The sequence below is a fragment of the Podarcis vaucheri genome, assembly GCF_965113315.1.
Source record: "Podarcis vaucheri genome assembly, chromosome: Z".
NCBI classification, from domain to species: domain Eukaryota; kingdom Metazoa; phylum Chordata; class Lepidosauria; order Squamata; family Lacertidae; genus Podarcis; species Podarcis vaucheri.
This window is the reverse complement of record NC_138758.1, coordinates 19,559,317-19,583,764: the sequence shown is the minus strand read 5'-3', so window position 1 is coordinate 19,583,764 and position 24,448 is coordinate 19,559,317. Positions and strand designations below refer to the sequence as shown.

The window sequence follows — 24,448 nt, the reverse complement described above, 5'->3', positions numbered from 1 at the left end:
TCCCACAGCCGAAATCAGTTTTTTAGCGTGGCAGCACCTACACATTGTAACCCCTTGCGTATTGTCATCAGGAAGGCTTTATTTTCTGGCTTTCCCTCAGCAATGCAAGCTCTCTTAGCCACTTGCTTCCTTTCCCAACCCCTCTCTGGTGGATCTACTACTATCCATTTAACTCCAGATATTAACACACTGCCTAATTTTCTCTCTCTGCAGCTTCAGTCCACTGGGAAATTTCATCAGAATCAATCTGTGGCCCCTTGCATAATGCGACAGATGGCTGGGAGGGCCTCCTGTCCACGAAAGACAGAGAGATCACATATTAAGGCTGAAACAATGAAATCTGACTCAAGACATTTGGACATAATCAGGTTAATAAACTAATTAAAGCCAAGCTGTCCTGTCAAAACTTGTGTGTGAATGTCTCTCTCTGTGTGAATGTGTGTGTTTTAATAAAAGGAATTTTAAAAAACCCAGAATTTTTTAATTGAAACCCTGGGAACAAGTCACATTCCTCTGCACTATGCCAATTTTTACATGCCCTGAAACAATAAGCAACTGAATTTACAGACTGAGAGGCCTAAGGACACCTGTAGAATTTCTCCTAAAAGATGCATGCTTCTAAGGGAGCCATAGAGAGGCTGCGCTGACTGGCAGTGGCTCTTCAGTGTCTCAGGCAATGAGCCCTAGGAGATGTCTTTGACTGAATATGCGACATTCTGCATGCAAACAGGTGCTCTGTCAGTGAGCTATGGCCTTGGTCAATGTCCAACAGAATGAGGTGATATGGTAGACTGAGCACAGGCCCCCTCAGAGGCCCAGAGAGACCAGGGGCCATGTACAGTTTTGGAGGCCCCTGATCATAATAAAAGCTTTTTTAAAAATGGCAGCACTTGAAAAGAAAATAAGGCACCAAAAAAAAAAAGAGTAAATAGCTTGCTTACATAATCAGCTGATTGAGAAGACATGCTCATCACAATCTTGTGCCATTGGAAGTGACTTTTCAGATCAAAATTTAGAGACATTTTTAGCTCTTTAATATGACAAATTCTACATCAGTTTACAAAAAACATGCAAGTTTTTTACCAAATTAAAACGTTTGCTTAAAGCATTTGCTCATATTTACAGTTCTAAGCTGACAGAACACATCACGTTTTAGCCTGATATGCATAAAAACAAGTTGCAAAACTTATTAAATCCCCCCACATTAAGAAGTGTCTAAATTTGAGGACGCCTTTGAGCTTGAAACCTAGGACAAATGACCCTCTTGTCCCCCTTGAGTTGGCCCTAACTCTACCATCTCAAGATGAAAGTGAGGAAAGCCCCATTTTGAAATGCTCCTATGCAGAAACCCAGCACAGCAAGAAGTGGACTTTCCTTATTTTCTACTTGCAGGAAGTATTATATGTAGGGAAGCATTCAAAACACCATATGCCCACCCATCACCTCAAGTGGATGCAGGACACTTGCATACATGGACCAGGTCCTGCAGGCCTGGATAATGAACTTTAGTGGCACCTGCTGTTTGGAGTAAACATCACCCACCTACTCCATTTCTTGGCTAACAAATATAGCAAAGGGGTGTGGCTATGAAGCTGCTGATGTTTCATACTCTGGCAGCAGCTGCTTTTGCCTACCAGGGAAGAGCAGTTGCTCCGCAGGTAAGCAAGCCTCCTCTGCTTACCAGAAACCTATTGCTACTACAGCTGCCATGAAGCAGAACAGAGTCTCCTCTTAAGGATGAGTCAAAAGACATTGTTAACCAGCCCCTGGGACTCTCTTTTTCTCTCCATTTGTGCTTGAGTCTGGTGGAAGGGAATCTTGCCCCCTTCCACAGGATTTCAAAACAAGCAGAAGACGAGTCAGATAACATTGTGTTCTGCACTGGTGGATTCAGAGCCCCCGTGAAATGCCAACTGAGCTGTAACATTGGTATTACCCAAAAAGCATAAGAAACAAATGATAAGGAAGCCATATCCCGCCCCCCAGCCCCCAAATTTTCACTGACGGGTTTACAAAGAAAGCAGGTCAAATTGGGAGCGGGGAAAAGTTTGGGGATGTGCGGAGGGTGAGCTGGGATTGCAGAATCGGCACAAACCTGTTAGATAATCCAGCCCCTCCAGCAGTTTCTTCTCTCTGGAAAAATCTAAAGCAAAGTTTTCAAAGGCATCATTTAAATTGATATCGGGTATCAAAACTTGAGAGGATGCTGTTGCCATGGCGACCCTGAAAGACAGAAGAGAGCATCAATATACATTAGGTGGTGTTTGTAACTCCCAGGCGGCACTTTGATTTTTGATTAAAGAGCTGAAAACAGCCTGGCAGTGATATAACCACCAGCAGGAAGAGGAGGGGAGGAGAGATGCTCAGGCTTCAAATTCAGGACCTCAATTGCCTGTGCAAGAGTCTGGTAGCTGGAAGATTGTGTAATGAGCTCCCCTCCCCAATTCCCAAATCCTTCCTTGATCTCCACAAGAGCCATATGCATCCCATTCACTTGTAGAGGTGGTAGAAATCAGAAGCCCTTGGAGGCTCAAATCCTCCAGATCAGTATCCATCACCTTTTCAGATCCTGGTACCACATTTAACTTCAATACCTCACTTTTAATATTTTTACCCTACCTCCTTTGTGCTTCTCCTTCTCTCTCTCTCTACCACAATCTTTCCCACTGTTCCCCCATCTTTATGTCTCCCTTCCTCTCCTTCACTTAAAAACTTTATAAAAGAATATAAAAGAAGAGAGTGACCCTGGTGGAACTCATCTTAGAGCAGGTTATGACCCAGTTTATTTAGGCATTTGGACTAGATGATTCTCAAAATTTATAGCAATGTCAAATACTTGTCATGTTCCCCTTCCCCACCAAGCTCCCAATACAGTGGTACTTCGGGTTACATATGCTTCAGGTTACAGACTCCACTAACCCAGAAATAGTACCTCGGGTTAAGAACTTTGCTTCAGGATGAGAACAGAAATCACACAGTGGTGGTGCGGTGGCAGCCGGAGGCCCCATTAGCTAAAGTGGTGCTTCAGGTTAAGAACAGTTTAAGGTTAAGAACAGACCTCTGGAACAAATGAAGTACTTAAACCGAGGTACCACTGTACCTTAGCCCTCACTATGGGATGTTTTGAATCCCTATATTTGAGTCCTAGCATTGAATACAGGGGGAGGGGCACCTGCCTTGCGTTCAGAAAGTCCTAGGCTCAACCCCCTGGCATTGCCAGTTAAAAAGGATCCCGAGTGCTGTGTCCAGTTCTGGGCACCACAGTTCAAGAAGGACACTGACAAACTGGAACATGTCCAGAGGAGGGCAACCAAAATGGTCAAAGGCCTGGAAACGATGCCTTATGAGGAACGGCTAAGGGAGCTGGGCATGTTTAGCCTGGAGAAGAGGAGGTTAAGGGGTGATATGATAGCCATGTTCAAATATATAAAGGATGTCACATAGAGGAGGGAGAAAGGTTGTTTTCTGCTGCTCCAGAGAAGCGGACACGGAGCAATGGATCCAAACTACAAGAAAGAAGATTCCACCTAAACATTAGGAAGAACTTCCTGACAGTAAGAGCTGTTCGACAGTGGAATTTGCTGCCAAGGAGTGTGGTGGAGTCTCCTACTTTGGAGGTCTTTAAGCAGAGGCTTGGCAACCATATGTCAGGAGTGCTCTGATGGTGTTTCCTGCTTGGCAGGGGGTTGGACTCGATGGCCCTTGTGGTCTCTTCCAACTCTACGATTCTATGATTCTATGAAAGTATCTGCCTGGAGGCAGAGGAACCTACCACCAGTTAGAGTAGAATAACTTTTTCCAACTTGGTATCCTCTGAATTTTTTTGGACTACAATGCCCATCATTCCTGAGCACTGGTCATGCTGGTTGGAGCTGACGGGAGTTGGAGTCCAACAGCCTCTGGAGGGTACCAGGCTAGGGAAGGCTGGAATAGATATTGCTTGATTGGATGGACCAGTGCTCTGGGCTTCACACATAGGCTCCATCTGTGCTGAACATTTAAAGCTGTATGTGCTGCTTTAAACAGTCATGGCTTCCCTTCAAAGTATCCTGGGAACTGTTGTTGGTTAAGGGTGCTGGAAACTGCTGGGAAGCCCCTATTCCCCACCCCAGAGCTACAATTCCCAGAGTTCCCTGGGAAGAGAGATTGATTGTTTAACTATTTGAGAACTGTAGCTCTGGGAGAGGAACAGGGGACTCCTGTCAACTCTCAGCATCCACAGCAGACTACAGGTCCCAGATTTATTTTTATTCTTTTGTGGGGGAAGAAGCCATGACTGCTTAAAGTGTTTGATACTGCTTTAAATGTACAGTGCAGATGAGGCCATATTTTACATCCAGGGCCTGGGATTGATTAGTCTCAAACTAACCCATGCTTCAAAGAAGAACTGCAATCCAGTGGACAGCAAGAGTAGCCATCCAAAAATCTGTGAACATATGAAATTAGAAGGAAAAGGAACTCTCAGAGCATTTACCTTCTCATAACACAGGATAACTAAAAATCAGTCCTATGTTCCAGGGGTGTAAGGCAGGGTTTCCCTGTTCCCTAACAGCCTCCCAGAAGGTGTTGAGCCCCTACACCCTTTTTGTTTTTAGATACTACCCAGCGACTACTGTGGCTTGCTCATGGGATGACAGTGAAGAGTCTGATCCTGTTTGGCAGCAATCAGCCCAGCATATTCGCACTAGCGCTTGCGGTCTCTTTCCCCGGCCTGATGGGGGGATGGCCCACTTCTGCATTCTCTCTGATCTCTTTGGCGTTTTGACGCTGCTGCAAAAGCAGCTCGCACTCCAAGCTGTTAATTTGGCCGAGCTGGAGGCGCTCTCGTGTACTTAAAGAAAGTTCACATTAAATCTGTAAATAATTGAAAGCAACAAAACCCAAAACTCCTCCTTCCCTTGTGTGATAGAGTCTGGGGGGAAAGGAGAAGAACTGAAAATAAACCGAAGTGCTTGAAAAGATTCAAGGTCACGTACAGACATCCGTGCAAAGGTGGGTACCTGCCCAGAGGAGCCCGCTACTGCCACTGGAGAAAACTCTTGTTGCTATAGTAAGGATCACTAACACTAGTGCCTGCCCTCTACGCAGCTTCCTCCCCATCCTTCTTCAGATTCAGTCCTTTATTTCTCTAGCAAACAGATGAAATCCGCCAGGGCCCCTGAGGGAGGTAGTCTCTGGTGGGTCTCCTCTGCTGTCATTGGGCCTGGGTGGGTCTTGTGGGGCACTTAAAGGGTGGTTAAATGTAGCTGCCTGATGCTGCTGAGTTCTGGGCCATTGGGGGGCAGGGCAGGCAATCAGCGGTGAGTCCTGGCAGCTGCCCAAGGATGGCATGTGCTGATGCTGGTACTGAATCCCTCTAAAGAACACCTGCAGCCGCAGCTGTCATCCCAAGACCACTGTGCTTTGAACCCTAAGAAAAGCTTTAGGCCCTGGGGCAGGCAGATGAAACACAAACATTGAGGCCGCCGGCACCCAAACAGCTGCTTTCAGTTTTAACGGATCTCGAGCATTGCTTTAATTCCTGTGACATTCTGTCTGAGGCAATGGGTCAAGGTGAGGAGACAGCAGGAGTATGGGATTCTCATTAAATCAACCATTAAATCCTGAATCGATTTGCAAATGCCTGCCAGATTCTGCCACTTCCTCTCCCTCCATCTATGGTGGTTCCATCCACAGAAAAGGGGCTGTAGGCTCAGTGTTTGAGTGCATATTTTTCATGTAGAAGGTCCCTTGATCAACTCAGGTAGTGCTGAGAAAGACCCCTTCTTGAAACTCTAGACTAAGAGCAGCCAACATGGTGCCTGATCACAGGCTAAGTATCTTCAACCTTTTCAGACCCACTTTTAACCCAAATGTCCACTTGGGGACCCATTTCTTAATCCTTTGCCATATATCTGTAGGGTGCTAGGGCTCCTGTTGCGACCCACCTTGGATCAGGCTGCAACCCACTAGTGCAGTGGTTCTCAACCTGTGGGTCCCCAGATGTTGCTGGACTACAACTCCCATCATCCCTGAGCTCTGGTCTTGCTAGCTAGGGGTGATGGGAAGCAAGGCCAAAGCTCAGGAAGGATGGGAGTTGTAGTCCAACAATATCTGGGGACCCACAGGTTGAGAAAGGCTGCACTAGTGGGTCCCAACCCACCAGGGGAAGACCGGTGTCATAGGCCAAGCCAGCTGAGACTGATGGGAGTTTTGGGTATATTTGATTTTTATTTTATTTATTAGATTTATATACTGTCCAAAAATCCCAGGGCGGTGTTCAATTCTAGCCTCGCCAGCTGGGACTGATAGGAACTGCATTCCAATAACATTTGCAGACCAATACATTGGTTATCCCTGCCCTAGGCACTGTGTACTGAGCTAGATAAATTAGTGGTCTGACTTGAGGTAAAGACTACTTCTATGTTCAACAAGAGGGACAAAGCTCACTGGTAGAGCATGTGGGCATTATTTTGTGGGCAAGATAGGTCCGCATGCTGTCCCAGTCATTTTAAGGAGTAAAAGGCCATACCTCTCTGCCACGTTCTTTGCTGTCTGCAGGAACCGTGCGTGGTCATTCTCCTTCAGGATGTGGTCAGCCTGGTTGATGAGGACAGTCGACCGCTCCAGGCACTGCCGGCAATTGGCTACCTGCTGGGCCAGCTTCCTCAGCTTCATCACCTTGGAGAAATGGGCAGACGGGGGAAAAACAACAGGTTTTGCTGAAGCAACAACTGAAGCCTCATTAGTGCACAGGGAAGCTGGCAGGTGACATTCAAAGGCAGTGGCTTATATCACTGAAATACTGGCAAGCACATCAAAAGTAAAAACCATGGGGTGGGGAGAGAGAAATGAAGTGACCTCACAAGGGAGGTTGCAGAATGAACAAGCAGATGAAAAGAACTACCATGGGAAGAGGGGAAGTATTGTGGTATCCCCAGGCAAGGTCTTTCTCTGTGAGGAATTTAGGCCTTGGAGGCCCTACTGGAAAGAACAGCTCTTAGAGGCTCTGAGGATATCCGCATTTATATGTTTGGAATCAGAATAGGCCACCTCAGCCCCCTGCTGCTCGCTCAGTGTTCATCTCTCCAGCATCTTCAATGGCAAAGCAAGTCAATAGGACCAAAATTGTATAGGACACAGCTACTCCACCAATGGAAATCAACAAGAAGAAACACATTGAAATGGTTGCTATATAAAACTGGTTTCCTTTGCCCATATCATGCCAACCTTAAGGCCAAAGAAGACATGGAACTATTCATGCACCTAAGAACCCCCACCCCACACTTGCTATTTACATTAAAAATAAAGCAGTTCCAGTGATTGCTAATTGTGTGAATGGTACCACATCCTAGTCTGGCCTTCTGCCAGCCTGTTCAGACTGACTGACCTTCAAGTTTCATCCTTCCTTGGCTGCCTTAAGCTCAAGCAACATAGCAGGATCTCTATCGTTTTGTCTCTCCCTTTTAGGCTGTGTCTTCTGTGTTAATTATTCATTATGCTCAATTAATTATGTACATGTGCCCAGAGGCAGCTGCACATGAAGTCCATTTCAAGGAAATATGGTTTAAAAAGAGAAAAGTTCTGGACACACACCTGCTGGAAAATAGCTACAGGTGCACATACACCGTATGATTTTTTTAAAAAAGTACTGACACTAGAAAGTGGACAAAGGTTAGACATGAGCTGTCCAGTCATGTCCCTGGGAGACAAACATGAGAATTCTCTTCCTGCCACAAAAGAACTCTTGTCCCATTCATGCAGCAGAGCCAGTGTGGCACATTGGTTAGAGGGCTGGGCTTGGAACAGTGGAGACACAGCTTCAAAATCACCCCTTGGTCATGAAGATTCCTGGGTGGCCTTGGGCCAGTCACTACTATCACATATGCCACTTTCAGTTCCTTGAAGGAAAATCAGGATATAAAACAGGTGGAGAAGCTATTTCAGCCCATGGTCTGCATTTCCTTATGCAAGCTTTTCCAGTGTCCTCATATCAATGGTGGGCAGGACGAGAACTGCCCTACACCCTCCCTTTCCTACACACGCATGCCCCCTCCCCATTCAATTATTTCTCTTGTCCCCTTCTCTCAATAAATCCATCCTAATGCTGTCTATTTTTCAGACTGCAGTAGCAGCTGGACAGTCTGAATGCTGAAAAGGGATGCACTGCTTGACCCACACAGATGGCTTGTTCTGATTCCCTCCCCTGAATTATTTGGGTACTTCTGTGTGCCGTGCAGAGCCCAACCAAGCCCAAATGACAGCAGCTCTCAGCGCTCTTCCTTGTCAGCTTCTAAATCAGAGCTGGAGTAGCTGCCCTGGGGCAGCCTGTCAGTTTGAAGCCCTTCTCTGACAAGTGAAGGGAAGATGGCAGAGCCCCCACTGGTGATGGGCAGAAATGCTGCAGTATCTCTCCCTCCCATCCTCCCCGCCCCACCGTCTCTCTGGATGCCTGTCACTTCCATCAAGAAAGGGTATAATTAACCCCTACCCTGATGCCAACCTCATCACCAGCAATCCATTCCAAGGATGCACTTCCGCTGCACTGATCCAGCTTTCTCTCCTACTTTTTTGCACTCTCCTGTTCAGGAATTTACATTCAGGTACCCAACGTTTGCTAAAGCAAGAACGAACCACAAAAATTTCATATTTCAAAAGAGTAAAGGGCAAGAAAGCATGCTATATCCGATGCTTCCTCACCAGTCCTCAAGGGGCCCACCCTGTAACAAGAAATGCTGTCACCTATTACAGCAGGTGGGGAACCTCTGACCCAAGGGTCAAATGTGGTGCTCCAGGCCTCTCTACCCAGCCCCTGGGGCTCTCTGCTGGTCACACTCCTTACACAGCCTCACTCTGGACCCTCCAGGAGTGTTTTTGCCTGGCTGGAATGTGTCCTTGAACATTGATCATGCCTCATTTTTACCTGGATGGAAGTCTGAGAGTCTGAGAGGTATGTATGGGTGTGCATAGAAACCCGTGACTTTTGCATGGCTGGAATGTAGTCTGCTGTATAGAGGCAAGAAGCGCTTCTATTGCCCTGCCTGCTTTTACTGATGGCTCCAGACAATGGTCATGGGGGGAAACAGCCCTCAGAACAGAAAAGGTTTCCCAGCAATGAATTATAGAGAATGAAATCCCCAATGCAGCAGTAGCACAATACATTTTTTTAGGCTGAATAAGTATGTCACAAAGCAGTGAATAGACTTTAGAATTCACAAATATTCCACTATCACATTGTGATAGTTTAATATTTAGCCTGAAAAAAAGTGCTGCTGAACTCAAAACTTGCTTAAGTGTTTGGCTCTGATAAAATAACCAACGAGTGCTGTTTTTGGATTAGCTCTAAAAACAGAGATGGGGAACTTGTGGCCCTGCAGATGCTGCAGGAATGCAATTCCCATCATTCTGACTATTGGCTATGCTGGGGCCTATTGCTTATGCAGAGGTAGCTGTTAGCGCACAAGTCATGATTGGAGGCTCAATAAATCCAGTGGGGGGGGGGGCAGGGAGCTAGAAAACCAACAACTGAAATGTCAAGAAGCGTTTAGTATGGGGAGAGGAAGAAATAATATAAGGGGGGGGGGAATACATTAAACAATTGATTAAACACTAAAATCACAAACACCCAAAGAGTGCAGGAAACACAAAAACTAAGAATCTTACACAGATGTAGAATTTAAGTGGGGAAACCTTAAATCTGTGAACTTCTTCTAGGCAAAATAGCCCTGAAGCCAACAGACTCGGGTTCGACCTAGAGAAACTTCCAAATTACAGTTCAGGTTTTGTAAAGGTCTCATCTGGTTTGACTCTCTCTTCTTACACACATCAAAAGAATGGAGGTTGAACTAGATCGAAACCAGGAATAAACCACCACCAAGACAAGGCACCAGTGTTAAAAGACCTGCTACTGGGATCCATTCAAGGTTCTTGTACCAGGGTACTAAGTCCTGAACAACTTAGACCAGGATATCTTAAGGGCTGTTGTAATTAAAACTGGGATATAAATTCTTTAAATAAATAGATTTGCCGATGATGATGATGATGATGATGATGATGGATGGGACCAAACCTTTGTTTTTACTGCATGGGTTCATCCCACAGTTTCAAATTCTGGTTCAAAACAGGGACCATACTGCCGGGGATTTCTAAGATGTGACTAAATAAATAAGCAAGCAAACCTCACACGCTGCCTGAATCCTTCTCTTTCAGAGTGAAGGATGCATGGAAGCAGGCACAGGTTGTGCTGATAGCGGATGTGCTCTGGGATCGAGCTGTGTTCACACCAGATGACAAGTTTGATTTATGACTGATATTTCTGCCATTACTTTGGCCTGGGGTAACAGTGCTGCCCAGTAATAGCCCTGCCAAACTCAACTAGCAAGAATTTCATACATGCAGAGTCACTGGCTGTTAAGTCAGAGCTGTCTTGTTCGAGCTCTGAGATGGAATGAACGCTGGTGTCAAATGCACTGTGAATTCGTAACTGCGTACTGCAACACCCCTGGAGGGTTACGGAGGAAGCAGCACAATGGCAGGCTCCCAAGAAAATGCTTGCTGGCCACAGGACTGTACGTCCTCCACCACCATCACCACTGCAATGCATTCCAGCTCAGCAACAGCACATGCAGTGATGGTTTTCTTCCTGCAAGAGCAATTCCTTTGCAGGAAGGAAGTTGCCGTATCAACGCCTGGCACCTCCAGTTTGAAAAAAGGAAGATGATAGGGAGGACCTCTGCTGGACAGCTACTGTCAGTCACTGTAGGCAACCCTGGGCTGGATGGACAAAATAGTCTAGTGTGGTATAAGGAGAAGACTGAATTTACAGGGAGCAGGGCTGTACTTAAGAGCTTGGGCTTTCCTTTCCTAGGATATGACCTATTATTATCCTGCAGCCATCCCAGCTTGAAGGTGCCTTTGCATCAGCAATTACCACTGGAACCACTACTGAACGTTGTCTCTACTACAATAGGGTTCCAATGATTTTTTTGGGGTGTGTGCTTGAGGGTGTGCAGCTCCCCTTTCTGAGATGACAGGATGGGGAGGAAAAAACCAAAGCTTGCTAAGTGCAGAGGTGCAGAGCAATTAATGCCTTTCCCGTCTCCTTGCTGCCACGCTTTGCTCCTGCCAATCTTCCCCTGCTCACCTTCATTCATCATTACTGGAAATGTCAAAGCCGATGCCAAGCAGGAGCGAGAGGGAGTGAGAGAGACGCTCATTCCAGCTAGCAGCAGGCAGACCAGAACTTCAAATGGTTGTTTGCACAAGGAAATGACTCTCCTGCTGGGATTTAATGGGCTGATGGATGGTTCGTTTATGCCCAGACTCATCAAGAAAACGATCAGAAGGAAAGAAGGGGGAAAGGAGGGCTTCCAAAAAGCAGAGGCTGCAAACACCTGGCATGGTGAGGAGGTGAGTGGCACCGTGCCCAGCTCTCCCTCCTCCTTAGAGTTGGGTTGCTGGGCAGGGAAGGCCCTGCAAGAAAGGTAACAGGGGCAGAAGCAAGAGTTTCTGCCTTGTCATTTCTGGAGCATCATAGGATTAAGTGTTGGATATTGCAAAATCAGTCTTCTAAGAATCGAGGTCCAGATTCCTCACTAAAAGGCAGCTTCTTAACTCAGCAAGTTGCTACTCAAATCAAAGCCAAAGTACATTAACCCCCAACCAATCTCTCACTCTGTTTTTTGTCCTTTGCACCATCTTCACATATCAGAGCTATTTTGATATGAAACACTACTCAGGATCAACCAGCAATCTCACTGAGCCTCTTGGGATTGCCGATCAGAAGATCAGCAGTTCGAATCCCTGCAATGGGGTGAGCTCCCGTTGCTCGGTCCCTGCTCCTGCCTAGCAGTTCGAAAGCACCTCAAAGTGCAAGTAGGTAAATAAGTACCGCTCCGGCAGGAAGGTAAATGGCGTTTCCATGCACTGCTCTGGTTTTGAAGAAGAAGAAGAAGAGAAGAAGAGTTTGGATTTGATATCCCGCCTTTCACTCCCTTTAAGGAGTCTCAAAGCGGCTAACATTCTCCTTTCCCTTCCTCCCCCACAACAAACACTCTGTGAGGTGAGTGGGGCTGAGAGACTTCAGAGAAGTGTGACTGGCCCAAGGTCACCCAGCAGCTGCATGTGGAGGAGCGGGGACGCGAACCCGGTTCCCCAGATTACGAGTCCACCGCTCTTAACCACTACACCACACTGGCTTTGCCAGAAGCGGCTTAGTCATGCTGGCCACATGACCCAGAAGCTGTCTGCGGACAAATGCCGGCTCCCTTGGCCAATAAAGCAAGATGAGGGCCACAACCCCAGAGTCGGTTGCGACTGGACTTAACAGTCAGGGGTCCCTTTATCTATACCCTTACTCAAGGCCAGGTTGATGTATGCATTCCCAGCTAAAAGACAACATAAAAATCCTGTGCCAACTCTGCCCCCCACCCCAGCTGAATTCTGCAACTTGGATAAATTATGCATTTTTTTCTTAATTCTTTGTAGACTTTATTTAATTCATTTTGGCTTTGCTAGTAATGGCAGGGAGATAATAATGGGAGCTGAAGCCTAGCTCATGACCACTGTCAATCTTATTTAGCCAACCCTCTGGCTCCTGAGATTCTACTGGAAATTCACATGTAATTTCAATCAAATCTTTGCATTCATAAGGAGTGTGTGTGTGTGTGTGTGTGTGTGTGTGTAGATATAGATGATATAGATATAGATATGAGAGAAAGTGATGAGGGGGAAAAACAGAGTTCTTTTCCAATACACAAACTGCAATTTTTGGGTACTGTCTATATAATTAGGGACACACACACACCCCTCTGCTCAAGGCCTCTAAAACCACTGTCCATGGTGGGGGGAACAGCTTGTGGCAGGGCTTTTATGTTCCTCTCCTCATCCTTGTCATAATTTCACAATTTTAGACTCTGCAACATATGAGGTGTAATGTCCACCCAATATTGCAGAAGGGTTAAAGGAAGAATAAGATAATGTTTCATGGACTGTAAGCAGCTACTCTTCTATGAAGAAAGGGGTCCTGTGCACTTAATTAATAAATATGCACCTTATTTCTTTCTTTGACTTGCAGCCCACTCCATCACAACGGGTCTCAGAATGCTGATTTTTTGCTACCTCAACCCACCCTTATCTCTGGCCATCAAAGGCAAGTTTGATAAAAAAGACCTGCTTCCCTAAATATGAGCCTGAAATGCTGTGTACACACCAGATATTTAAAGAATCCTGGGAACTGTATTTTTTTTTTAAATAACTCTGTTATTGGTAAACTACAGCCCCCAGGATTCTTTGGGGGAAGCCATGTATGGTGTATCTTCTTCTTCTTTGGCGATCACTCATAGCCAAGTAAGATTGTCTTCCCTGAAAAGAAGTCTTAACCATGTGTCCATAAATGACTGTGGAGGTCAATTCTGGATGATGAATACGCAGCCTTTTATTCCCATCTCAGTGGGAAATTTCGAAAGATATACAGCCACTGAAAAATAAAGAAATTAATTACACAAGCAAATGGTTCACAGAATTAAGGGTGACGTAACAGGTCATACCAGAGTGCAGAGGGGCAACAGTAAATTAGGCAGCATGGTCCTACCTTTGTCTCTTTGATCTTGACGGCTATCACTTGCTTGCGCTGACGGATGATCTCCATTAGCTCGTCGCACTCCTCCATCAGTTTGGCCTCATGCATGGCTGTGTTCACCTAGCCGAAAAACAAGCCAAATGGGAAGAATGGAACAGGATTTTGTTTCTCGTCTTCATGGAGCAAATGCTTCAAGGAACAAAGCCGTGACTTCAGGTGTTATCCAATGCACTCATTCTATTAGCGCAAGGATTTATGCTTGCTGAGCAGAACTTTCACCCACTCTCCAAATCTGCTCCATAGGATTGGTAGTGGGGAACCAGAACAGACTGGTTGTGTGCATGTACAGGAATAGGAAGTTCTACTGCACAAGTGTGAATCATTGTTGATTTGGTCTTCTGCTAGAGTCACAGTCTTTTGGTTAGAAGTCATCAGCAGCATAAATATGGATTTGGATACCTCCTTGATATTTAGGGCTTAGCCACACTTGCAATTTGCCCTGCTACTTTCAAGCACATGTCCATGCTTAAACGTTCTGTGTCTGAGCATTGTTCCTTTTTTGCCCTGGAACTTTCCCTGCAAAAACCTGTTCTTTAGTGCTCAATCAAAACAAATGTCAATTTGGGTTTTCTGCAGATTGCCATTTGCACTGACTGAGATTTAAAGAGCGAGTTTCCATGGTAAAAGCTCTGGAGGAGAGAAAAAAAGGGTACTCAGACACGGAGCTTTAAAGTGCAGATTGTGCCTGGAAAGAGTGGAGGGAAGGTAACTGGGCATAAGTCCTTACAGCTGTTACTACACTACTGAGTTACATACCAGTCCTTTGGAACTTGTCTTCTAAGGGACTGGCTTCTAAGAGCACTCATGGTCTAACATCTAACCATTCAAGATAACAAGAAAGAGCCTACTGCTGTGATTGTGCAGCACACAGAGGACAGGACTCAGCTGGCAGCATATGAGGAGGTGACCTTCTGTAAACACAAGAAAATGGGAAGATATATGGACTTCTTATACAAAGCTATTTGCTTGAATGTCTGAGTACTGGGGTGGGGTGGGGTGGGCCACCAGCCATTCCCCCCTTCTCCCCCTAACTCGCATGCATAGTACACATTGTCTTGATTTATTCAGTTTGTATTTTTTGACTGCAATTGTTTCTGTTTCCTTTTTGGAAAATTCAGTTTAAAACTATTAATAAAAAAGGGGAGAAATCCTTGTGCCAATGGAATGAGTTACTTAGTGCTACATGGGATAAAGTCTCTTCCTCCCACTTTTTGGAATGGATGGACAAACAGACAGCTAGGGAAACAAACAGCCTACATAAGCCTTGGCTTGCCACTGACGCATCACCACAAAAGAGGAATATATCAATAGGAGAAAAGAGTGTGTACATTTGGATGATATTTGCATGTATTTATTTTAAATGTATTGATGCAAATTTAGAAGAATTATAATTTAAATAGAAATACAACATATCTCACCATATTGGCGAAGATTTTGACCAGGTGACCTGTTTTGCTTGCTCAGTTTGCTGTCCAGGTGCTGTTGATCGAGAACTTCAAGACTCTTTATTTTTAAACCAAATTTGGAGCAGACTGCTCTTCAAACAGAGGACTGTCCTCAATAAAGCAGGACTCATGGCCACCCTAGATAAGGCTCAGGAGGTGGTTATTTTGAGCAGAGGAGTGGTGGGGGAGAGAGAACTCTTCACTCTTTCTCTACTAGCTGTTTTCCACACTCAAAGCTGTGCAATGGTACCCCTGTGGTATATTCCAGAAGTATGTGTGAGAGTGATTTTATTTGTTTATTTGGCACTGTTACAGGTGCCACAAAACATTCATCTGGCTTACACGAAGTCAGTTTCTTAGTGTGGCAGTAACTGCACTTTCTAAGTTCCTGAACTTTTGTCTCCCTATACACACTTTTGCTGCAGCTGCTGAAATCCATTTTTATTTAGGTAAGTCTATCCAGCTATGTAGAAGTTGTGTGCGTTTCATTTCTTTTAATTACTGTTGATTCTAATCATCTTTTGAATGCCTGATTTTAACTGTTTCTTATCGATAATTTAAATGTTCTATTTAACATTTGAGGATGTCTTACAACTTTGAGGATGTCTTACAACACTAAAATGGTATATGAATTTAGCAAGGCAAATAAATGAAATTTAAGGTATTCATAAGCTGCTTTTCAAGCAACCCTAACATCAATTTTTAGTGTACTTTTTTAAAATAATTTTTTTTTATAAGAATGTTTAAAGCATCAATCAAAACTGTATAATAAAGCAGCAAGATGAGGTACAATGAAAAGAGCCGGGCTCTCTCTGCCCCTTGAGGCAAGGTGCTTCTGGAGCAGCCCTTTGGCAGGAGTCGGGGAAGTCAGAGGCCACCAAAGAGCCCCTTATTTTATTGTAGGTGCATCCTGCGACAAATTCTTGACACAGTAATAGTGCATTCGTGGTGGATTATTTCTGTTTTAGTTTGCTTGCTTGCTTATTTATTTAATGTATCTATATCCCTCCTTTCTCCCGAACTGGGATTCAAGGTGGCTTACAGCATTTAAAAATGACATTATAAACTGCAAAGTAATAAAAATGAACTAGATAAAAACAATAATTAAAATACACCAGAACACATTTAGAACCAGAAATTAAAATACAGTTTGCCCTGACAGCAACCCAGTGGTCAGCACCGCCTGCACCTTTCATTTTCAAAAGCCTGTCTGAATAGGAAGGTCTTAGCCTGCTGGCAAAAGGATAACAAAGAGGGAGCCATCTAAACTCTCTTGGGAAGGAATTCCACAATATGGGAGCAGCCACAGAGAAGGCTCCCTCCTGTGTCACCACCAACAGTGATGCTGATGTTGGTGGGATTAAGAGAAGGTGCTTGCCCAAGGACCTTAGCACCCTGGAAGATTTGTATAAGGAGATGTGATTTTTCAGGTAGTTTGTTCTTCAAGGCTTCCCCAATGCTACCATATTATTGGTGTCTGGAGGGGCGATAGTGCAAAAAAAGTGGGGCAACACCACCACCCGGAACTTCTGTGGTATGGTTAAGTCACAGGAAGTTACAGGATATGCACTAAATGAAAATAAAGCAGTGTGACTACCTCAGAACTTTTGCAGGCACAAATAGTGTGACCCAAATAGCATCATGACCACATATCATGAATATACAATAAAATGGACCTCTACGGGGGCCTTCTGTACGAACAGCAGAAGTGAGACAGGGGGCCACTCTCTAGGCTGTTCTTTCTATCTTCCCCCATAGGGCAATAGATTTTGAGCCATTGGGAACATCCCCTTGTCCCCCACTGCCAATCTGCTCAAAACTGCACTCCCCCATGGCTGCTTTTCATTGAAAATCAATTTGTGCTTTGTTAGACACATTGCTATGTAATGTTTAGTTTGCCTCTTAGCCAGCTTTTCATTGGTCTTCTTGTCAAAAGTTGAGTGCTGAGGGGAAATGAGAAGGCAGTTACACAAAAGAGGTTATTTTTGTTGTTGTTGTTTTGTAGTCATTTCTGCAAAATGTGAGAGAAGAGAGGGTTTTCTTAATGAACACTGTGGGCTGTGGTTCTGGCTCTTACACAAGTGCGCTGCAACATGTCTGAACCTCTTCTACCCCACTTACATGACTGCTGAAAATTTCACTCATTCATTACATATTTAGGAGCAATCCCTTTTAGGAGCTATCCCTGGTCTCTATCCTACATTTTGTCCTCCCAACAGCCCTGTGGATAGGTTAATCCAAGACACAACATCTGGCATAAGATCACCCAGTGAGCTTCATGGTTTGCTCAGGTCTCCCAGGAGTAAGTCCAAAACTCCATCCGCTATACTGAATTGACCCCGTTTCCCAGACATAATGTTCCTGGTTATTTTTCCAATTTCTCAACAATGATTATTCAAATGTGAATATGTGAAGTTCCCTGTCCCAGCCCATGCACAGCTTTGCATGTTCTCTGCTGGTGCTCTAGCTTCTGTGACAGCTAGGAAGCCATAGTTTTATATGGGTAAAACATGGATGGCTCCTGACATCACATTTGGAGCCAAATTAGCGGCAGGAAAACAGGAAGCTGCCTTAAACCAAGACAGACCATTAGCTCAGTAGCGTCTACACTGACAGGCTGCAATTCTCCAAGGTTTCAGGCAATGATCATTCCTAGCTCTGCCTTGAGATGCTGAGAACTGAACCCACAGCCTTCTGCTTATAAGATGCTCTACCACTAAGCTACAGTCCATCCCCACCCCCCGGCAGGTGTGCATTAACATGGCTAAGTTTGCTGATGACACCCAGTTATTCAAGCTGGTAAATATAAAGTGGGATTGCAAAGAGCTCCAACAGGATCTGTCCAAATGGAGTGAATGAACCTTAAAATGGCAAATGGGATTTAACGCACAGTGCAAATAAAAAATACTTCCTGATGCCATGACAATAAAAGCATCTTTGAATTTAACATGCCCCCGCTGTGTGTACTCACACACTGATAATTATCGGGACTGGAGCAGGCAGAGAAGTGGAGTAATCTTAAGTGTGGTATTGATGAAAATTGCTCATTTGAAGCTTCTGTTTGCATCAGGAAGTAATCCCACACTGACCTTTCATTATATGCTGTGCTTAATTGACCGGGGGACAAAAAATTAAATGCCAAGGCAATACTAGTCTGGAATAGAGAAGGTGCAGCAAAGAAGGGAAACCAGGTGAGGGGAAGCAGGAAGAAAAGGGGCAGGAGAAAAAGAATAGCATACCTTTGTGCAATGGAACAGAGAAGGAGCAGGTTGGGCATTAAGGCTTCACCTTCTCTGCAAAGGGTGCCTAAATCCAAAGTCAGGTGTGGTTGTCAGGTAAAAAGCAGTAGGGGAAATAAGAGAATTAAATTATTTTAAACTGTTATTGCACCTTTCCTCCAAGTGGCTCAAGGTGGCACATATGGTTCTCTTCTTTTTACCCTGTGAGGTGGGATAGGCTGACAGAATCTGACTGGCCCAAGGCCATCTAGTTAGCTTCATGACTGAGCAGGGATCAGAACCCAAGTCTCTCAGGTCCTAGTTCTAACCACTACACCACCACAGAAGCAGAGATACAGTGGTACCTCGGGTTACATACGCTTCAGGTTACAGGCGCTTCAGGTTGCAGACTCCGCTAACCCAGAAATATTACCTCAGGTTAAGAACTTTGCTTCAGGATGAGAACAGAAATTGCGCGGTGGCGGTGCAGCGGCAGCAGGAGGCCCCATTAGCTGAAGTGGTGCTTCAGGTGAAGAACAGTTTCAGGTTAAGAACAGACCTCCAGAACGAATTAAGTTCTTAACCCAAGGTACCACTGTAGTGGGGTTTCTCCCCAGCTTTGAAGATATTTCCTGCTGCCTCGTTTTCTGCTGGCTTTCAGGCCTTTGCATCCGACAACTGGCAAGATACAAGCTCACTAAGACAGAAAATGTGCATTTCCTTGGCTGCACAGGCCGGAAGGCGTGATTGGCAGAGCTTAAAGCTTCTAAATGAAATGGAAAAATGCAGCCCGGGGTTGGAAGGGATTCTGAAACTTCCCAACTGAAAGAAAATAGCAAATCCCATTTGGTGTGCTCCTTATAGGTCTTGAGGCAACACGCAGCATCTGGTGCATGGGAAGAAGCGGGGGAACATGCATGTATGCGCTCTTTTTCAATGTAAGTGCCCAGAAGTATGAAATGTTAAGGACTAAAGAGAGCAGAGGGAGTGCCAGATATTCAAGTGATGCTTGATGAGCAGCATGGGCCCTGTATCTTCTCAGAAAGGGCCTCTCCATCACCTCTGTGCAGAAGGACAGTGACACAGTGGCAGAGCATCTCTTTTGCAAGGTCCCAGGTTCAATATCTGGCATTTCCAGGTAGAACTAGGAGAGAACCCTGGAGAGCCACTACCAGTCTGTGTATGCAGTGCTAAGCTAGATGGTCTGACTTGATATATGGCAGTGTCCTATACTCTCTGCTTCTGCAATTAGGCCAAGCATCCTAGGAAATTAGGCAGAGGGCTTCAGGTTGCACATCCCTGGAGTAAACAGTCCTTTAGACCAGTGATGGAGAGCCCCACTTCCTGGAATCAAATGTGGCCCTCAGGCTTCTCTGCCTGGCCCCTGGGACTCTCCACAGGCCACACCCCTCAGCAGTTCTGTTTTGTACCCCTTTTGAGTGTTTCTGCCTGGCTGGAATGTGTCTTTTGAACTCTTGTAATGGTCTTACTTGCTTGCAAGGATGGAGGATAGAGAACGGTCTGTGAAAATGGGTTAAAATGACCTTATTGCACAAAGAGAAAAAGTATGTTCTTTGCTCTGTCCACTTTTGCCTATGGCCTCACTCACTACTGGCATGCAACCCCTAGGGGGCTGCCCGGAAAAAAGTTTCCCCACCCCTGCTATAGATGCTACAGTGTTTTGTGGTCTGGAGGGCAAACCCTGTCACTGGAAAGCTGATTTCAGAGTTGAACTCTGATGCTCAAATCAATCCTACCTTGCTACCCTTCCCTTCTCTTTGTCTGCCACAAGTGACACGGGAAAGCAAAGGGCTAGCACTGTTGCCAGAATGAAAACAGCTTCAGAAGCACAGCTAAAAGCCAGAAGCAGTTAAGAGGGGGAACTGTTTCCCCTTTGGCTAGGCTGCCCTCTCAGCAAGACTAATGAGAGGAAAAGGCTGCTTGGATCCCTTTCATCTGCTTCGCTTTTGATCAAGTTGCTGGGTAAGCAGAAACACAAAGTGCGGCAGCCGCTTTCAATGGCAGTTCATGGCCCAGGACTCAGAGCCACTGGAAGATGATGCCTCAGCAGGAGGAAGATGAATCTCACAGGTGGCTCAGAAAGCAGCTGAGTAGGAGGCAGTATGATCACTCTCTCTCTCTCACACACACACACACACACACACACACACCAGGAGCCGCAGATGGAAGGAACCAGGAAGTTTTAGTAGCAAGAATGTTGAAATCTGGGTGGCAGTAGCCAGGGTTGAAATCTTGCTCAGCTGCCAGGCCAGAGGTGAGCCAATGTTCCTTAGCCTGGTGCAACATACTGTTAAGGGTTTGTGGGCACCCTGACCTCTTCCAGGCTCCTGGGCGCTGGGGCTTAATCAGTGCTTTGAGAGTTAAGGGGAGATGACAGGTGTTGGCTTTAGCAATGTAGAAATGCAGACTAAGCTGGCCTTTCCTGCTGGAGCAACACCTGGGCATAAGCCATTAAGAAATGCAAAGATGTTCTTACCCAGTCTTCAGCACATCAAGGGAGGACCCTAGAATCTGTGAGTTGCCAGGGTTACAGTGGGCAGAGATGGGTTTAGGATTCCAGCTTGCATGACATAGGCTGAAGGAAAAAGAAGAGTGGCTGCATGGAGCCTGGGCTGTCTTCCTTTTGGGAAGAGGATGAATGGAGCGAGAACACAATGTGTGCTGGGTGGGAGAGGCTGCACCACTGTGCCTTGATTTTGATTTTCTAACAAAACAGTCTTGGGTAAGCACCTGGACTCTCAGCAGAGATTCAACAGCAATATCTCAGCAGAGTGCAACAGCAATATCTTATGTTAAAACAGCCTTCTGCCAACTTGCTCTCCTCCAGGTGTTTTGGGCTATATTAAAGTGTTGTCTGGGGCTGATGGGAGTTGTAGTCAAAAACATTTGGAGGGCACTGGAAGTGGGGATTGGTCCACTGGTATAAATGGAGCACCATCCCACCAATCTCAGTCCGCCCTCGGCTGGTCCTCACATGCGTCTTACTTGCAACTAGACCAAGAGGTGGCATTGCCTGTTAGCTTCCTCCACCATAGTCCCAATGTTGACTTAGCAGTGTGTAGGAGGATGGGGATGAAACTTGAATGTTTAATTGCCTTGCCTTGGTTCTGGTTACACCAGCTGCCTCCCTGTCTCTGGGTACCAGCCACTACTGACACCTAGTTAGAGGAGGCTGTTTTAAAGAAACTGCTGTACCTCTGTGAACAACTCCCTGTCCAGTATGCCCAGAACCGCAGATTGAAGCATCTTCTAGCCTAAGGCACTGAAGTATTCTCAGCCTCTGAATCTGTGCCCTCCACCCAGGTTGGCTATTGAACCTTTCTGGACAGGAAGGGCTATAATAAGACTTCCCGTCTGGGATAGGACTTTGCTTGAGAAACAATGGTCTTCCTAGATGTGATGGTGTTTTGATGTGCTCTTTGACTCTGGCTTGGCTCTGACTCCTGAATTGGTCCCTCAACTCTTGACTCCCCAGCACAACTCTTGGCTCCTGGTTTCCAGCTCCTGGATTCCTAAGTCTATGACTTTATCCTTATACCAGGGGTCAGCAACCCGCGGCTCCGGAGCTGCATGTGGCTCTTTTACACCTTTGCTGCGGCTCCGGGGCGGATACTAGCGAGGGGAGGAGGCGCATTGTGCGCCCCAACACTTCCTACTGTGGCGGGCGCTGTACTGGCTGTGACGTCGCATGGGGCGGTGCGTGCGTTAGTCACGCACCGTCTCGACGTCACCTTCCTGCTGTTAGATCGCGGCTCCGGAGATATATTTGTTTTAAATGTCCTAATGGTTTTGCAGCTCCCAGGGTTTTTTTTCTTCAGAAACGGGTCCACGTGGCTCTCTTTGTCTTAAAGGTTGCAGACCCCTGCCTTATATCTTACAGATCCTTTATCTGGGATTCTGAAGTCTTCCTCTCTCCTTGCTTCTACTCATCTCTTTTTCTCTCTGAGTGATGCCCATCCAATATGCAAAAAAACCCATAAGAATGACAAAAAATACTAAATAATAAAAACCCATTCAATTCCAAATTTTAAAACCCATTGGCCATTAAAACATACCATAACCAATTCTACCTGCAATCCAGCCAGGGGAAAAAGAGAAATTATTAAATGGAAGCCAACTGAAAGAGACCTTCCAAATGTCTGGAGTCTAGCAACTCAACTGCAAATCTACAGGGAAGGAATTCCAACACTGCGGGGCCATGACATCAAATGTCCTGTTTCTCATGGCCACCAACTCCAGGTATCTAGGGGATGAGAACAGGATGGTACAGGTGCAGACAGCTTAACAAATAATTGAGGCCCAAAATGTTTAGGGCTGACCATTGGCCTTAGCTAGCTGGGACTGAAGGGAGTTGTAGTCTGCAACATTTGGAAGGCACAATTTTGCTTACCCCTGGGCACACCTTTCAGGTGCTGCAGATGTCATGGAGGATATTCTTATCCTCCATGAATTTATCTCATAGTCTTTTACAGCCACTCAAATTGGTGGTCATCACTGCCTTCTATAGTTTTATCTATGTGAAAGCGTGAAGTACTTTCCTTGCATCCGTCCCGAATCTTCCAACATTTAGGTTCATTGGATATCCACAAATTCTAGTATTATGTGAGAGGGGAGCACCTTTATCTATCCCTTTTCCCCATGCAATGCATAATTTTATGCAGCACTATGATGTTGCCTGTTGCTTGCCTTTTATCTAAAGTAAAAAGCCCAAAATGCTTTAAATGTTCAAAAAAATAATAATTAAACAAACAGAAAGCGCAAAGGACTTTACACCTGGAAGATACATGTCGGGGAATGCAACTGAGCAGCTGAATTTAAGTGTGGGCAGTGCACAGGAGTTAAAATAGCACAGAAGGTTTGTTAAACTGAAATAAGCAGGGAAACATTGCCAAAGGCCACTAGGCTGGCTCAATATAAGGCATTCCCTTATATTTCTATAAACCACACCACTTCAATGGCACATAACTGCCCTCCTGTCAGTAGCCTCTTGGGGCCAATAAATTCGTTTGTGAGATTTGAAACTGTGAGTCCTTCCCTCCTGCTTTGGGCTGGCACTTAACGATTATTTCATTTACTGTATTTAGCTTTACAGCCTGCCGAAGGGACCCAGGACACACATTTTGACCACTTTATGGTGAGAAGTTGGAGAGGGTTGGTGATGGGGAAATGAGACGTATACCTCTTCCACGACGAGCTTTGTCTGAAAACGAAATTGCTGCAAATATTAAATCCTTTCCCAGAGGACAGAGTGGCAGAAACTGGGAGATTTTTACTAGGAGGGGATTGGCATTGCTTTACAAGAACAAGGCATTCCTCAAGGGAGTGACAGTGGTGGGCAGAGACAGTAAAAACTGCAGTGGTGGCAGAGATAGCACTGACATCAAAGAGTCTTGTGGTACACCCATTTATTTTGCACCCAGTGCACTCCCAGCACTGATTTGGGAAGCAGTGTACACACAACGTGAGTCACAATCCATATCCATCCTGCAATTACCTGGGTGTTTCTTAGGAAATATACAGATGCATTTGGATGTGTGTTCTCCCAAGCCAGCTTCAATCCAAATTCAGAAAAGTAATTCCCTAACTGCATTTTAAGGCAGGAACGCGTACATAGCCAAACACGTAACACATTTATTGAGGCATAAGGTTTTGTGAACTACAGCCCATTTCATCAGATGCATGAAGTGCTGTTGTGAGTTGCAGATATAGTACATACTATAAGTGGGGAATTGTAAACAGCGAAGTCAGAAGTAAATGCAAAAAGAGTAAAGACAGCAATAATTACATTATTTACGTGTTTACCCAGAAAGAAGCCCAACTGTGTTTAATGAGGCTTACTCCCAGTTAAATGAGCTGAAAACTGCAATTTAGGTTGATTAATCCATTAGATTAACAGCTTTTTGACCAACTAAAAAGGCATCCTGATTTTATATATATATATATATATATATATATATATATATATATATATATGCAGGTTTTGGTGTCTTCGGGTGTCTTCCCGTGTAAGAGTCGGGGTGTCTGTGCGACGTTTCGACGAGGTCTCACTCGTCATCTTCAGGCTGGTGCTTTCGGCTTCTTGTTACTGGAACAGAGCTCTGTTCCAGTAACAAGAAGCCGAAAGCACCAGCCTGAAGATGACGAGT

The 24,448-nt window shown here is 45.3% G+C and overlaps 1 protein-coding gene across 1 annotated transcript in view; it reads right to left on the bottom strand.

The window, feature by feature from the left end:
• Nucleotides 1–24,448, bottom strand: part of MID2 (midline 2) — a 202,661-nt gene that overhangs the window by 23,869 nt on the left and 154,344 nt on the right. The window contains exons 4-6 of the mRNA XM_082207565.1: nt 13,571–13,678; nt 6,512–6,660; nt 2,096–2,223 (exon numbers count right to left, since the gene is read on the bottom strand). Coding sequence (XP_082063691.1) covers nt 2,096–2,223; nt 6,512–6,660; nt 13,571–13,678 — 385 coding nt within the window. The remainder of the gene's footprint in view (nt 1–2,095; nt 2,224–6,511; nt 6,661–13,570; nt 13,679–24,448) is intronic.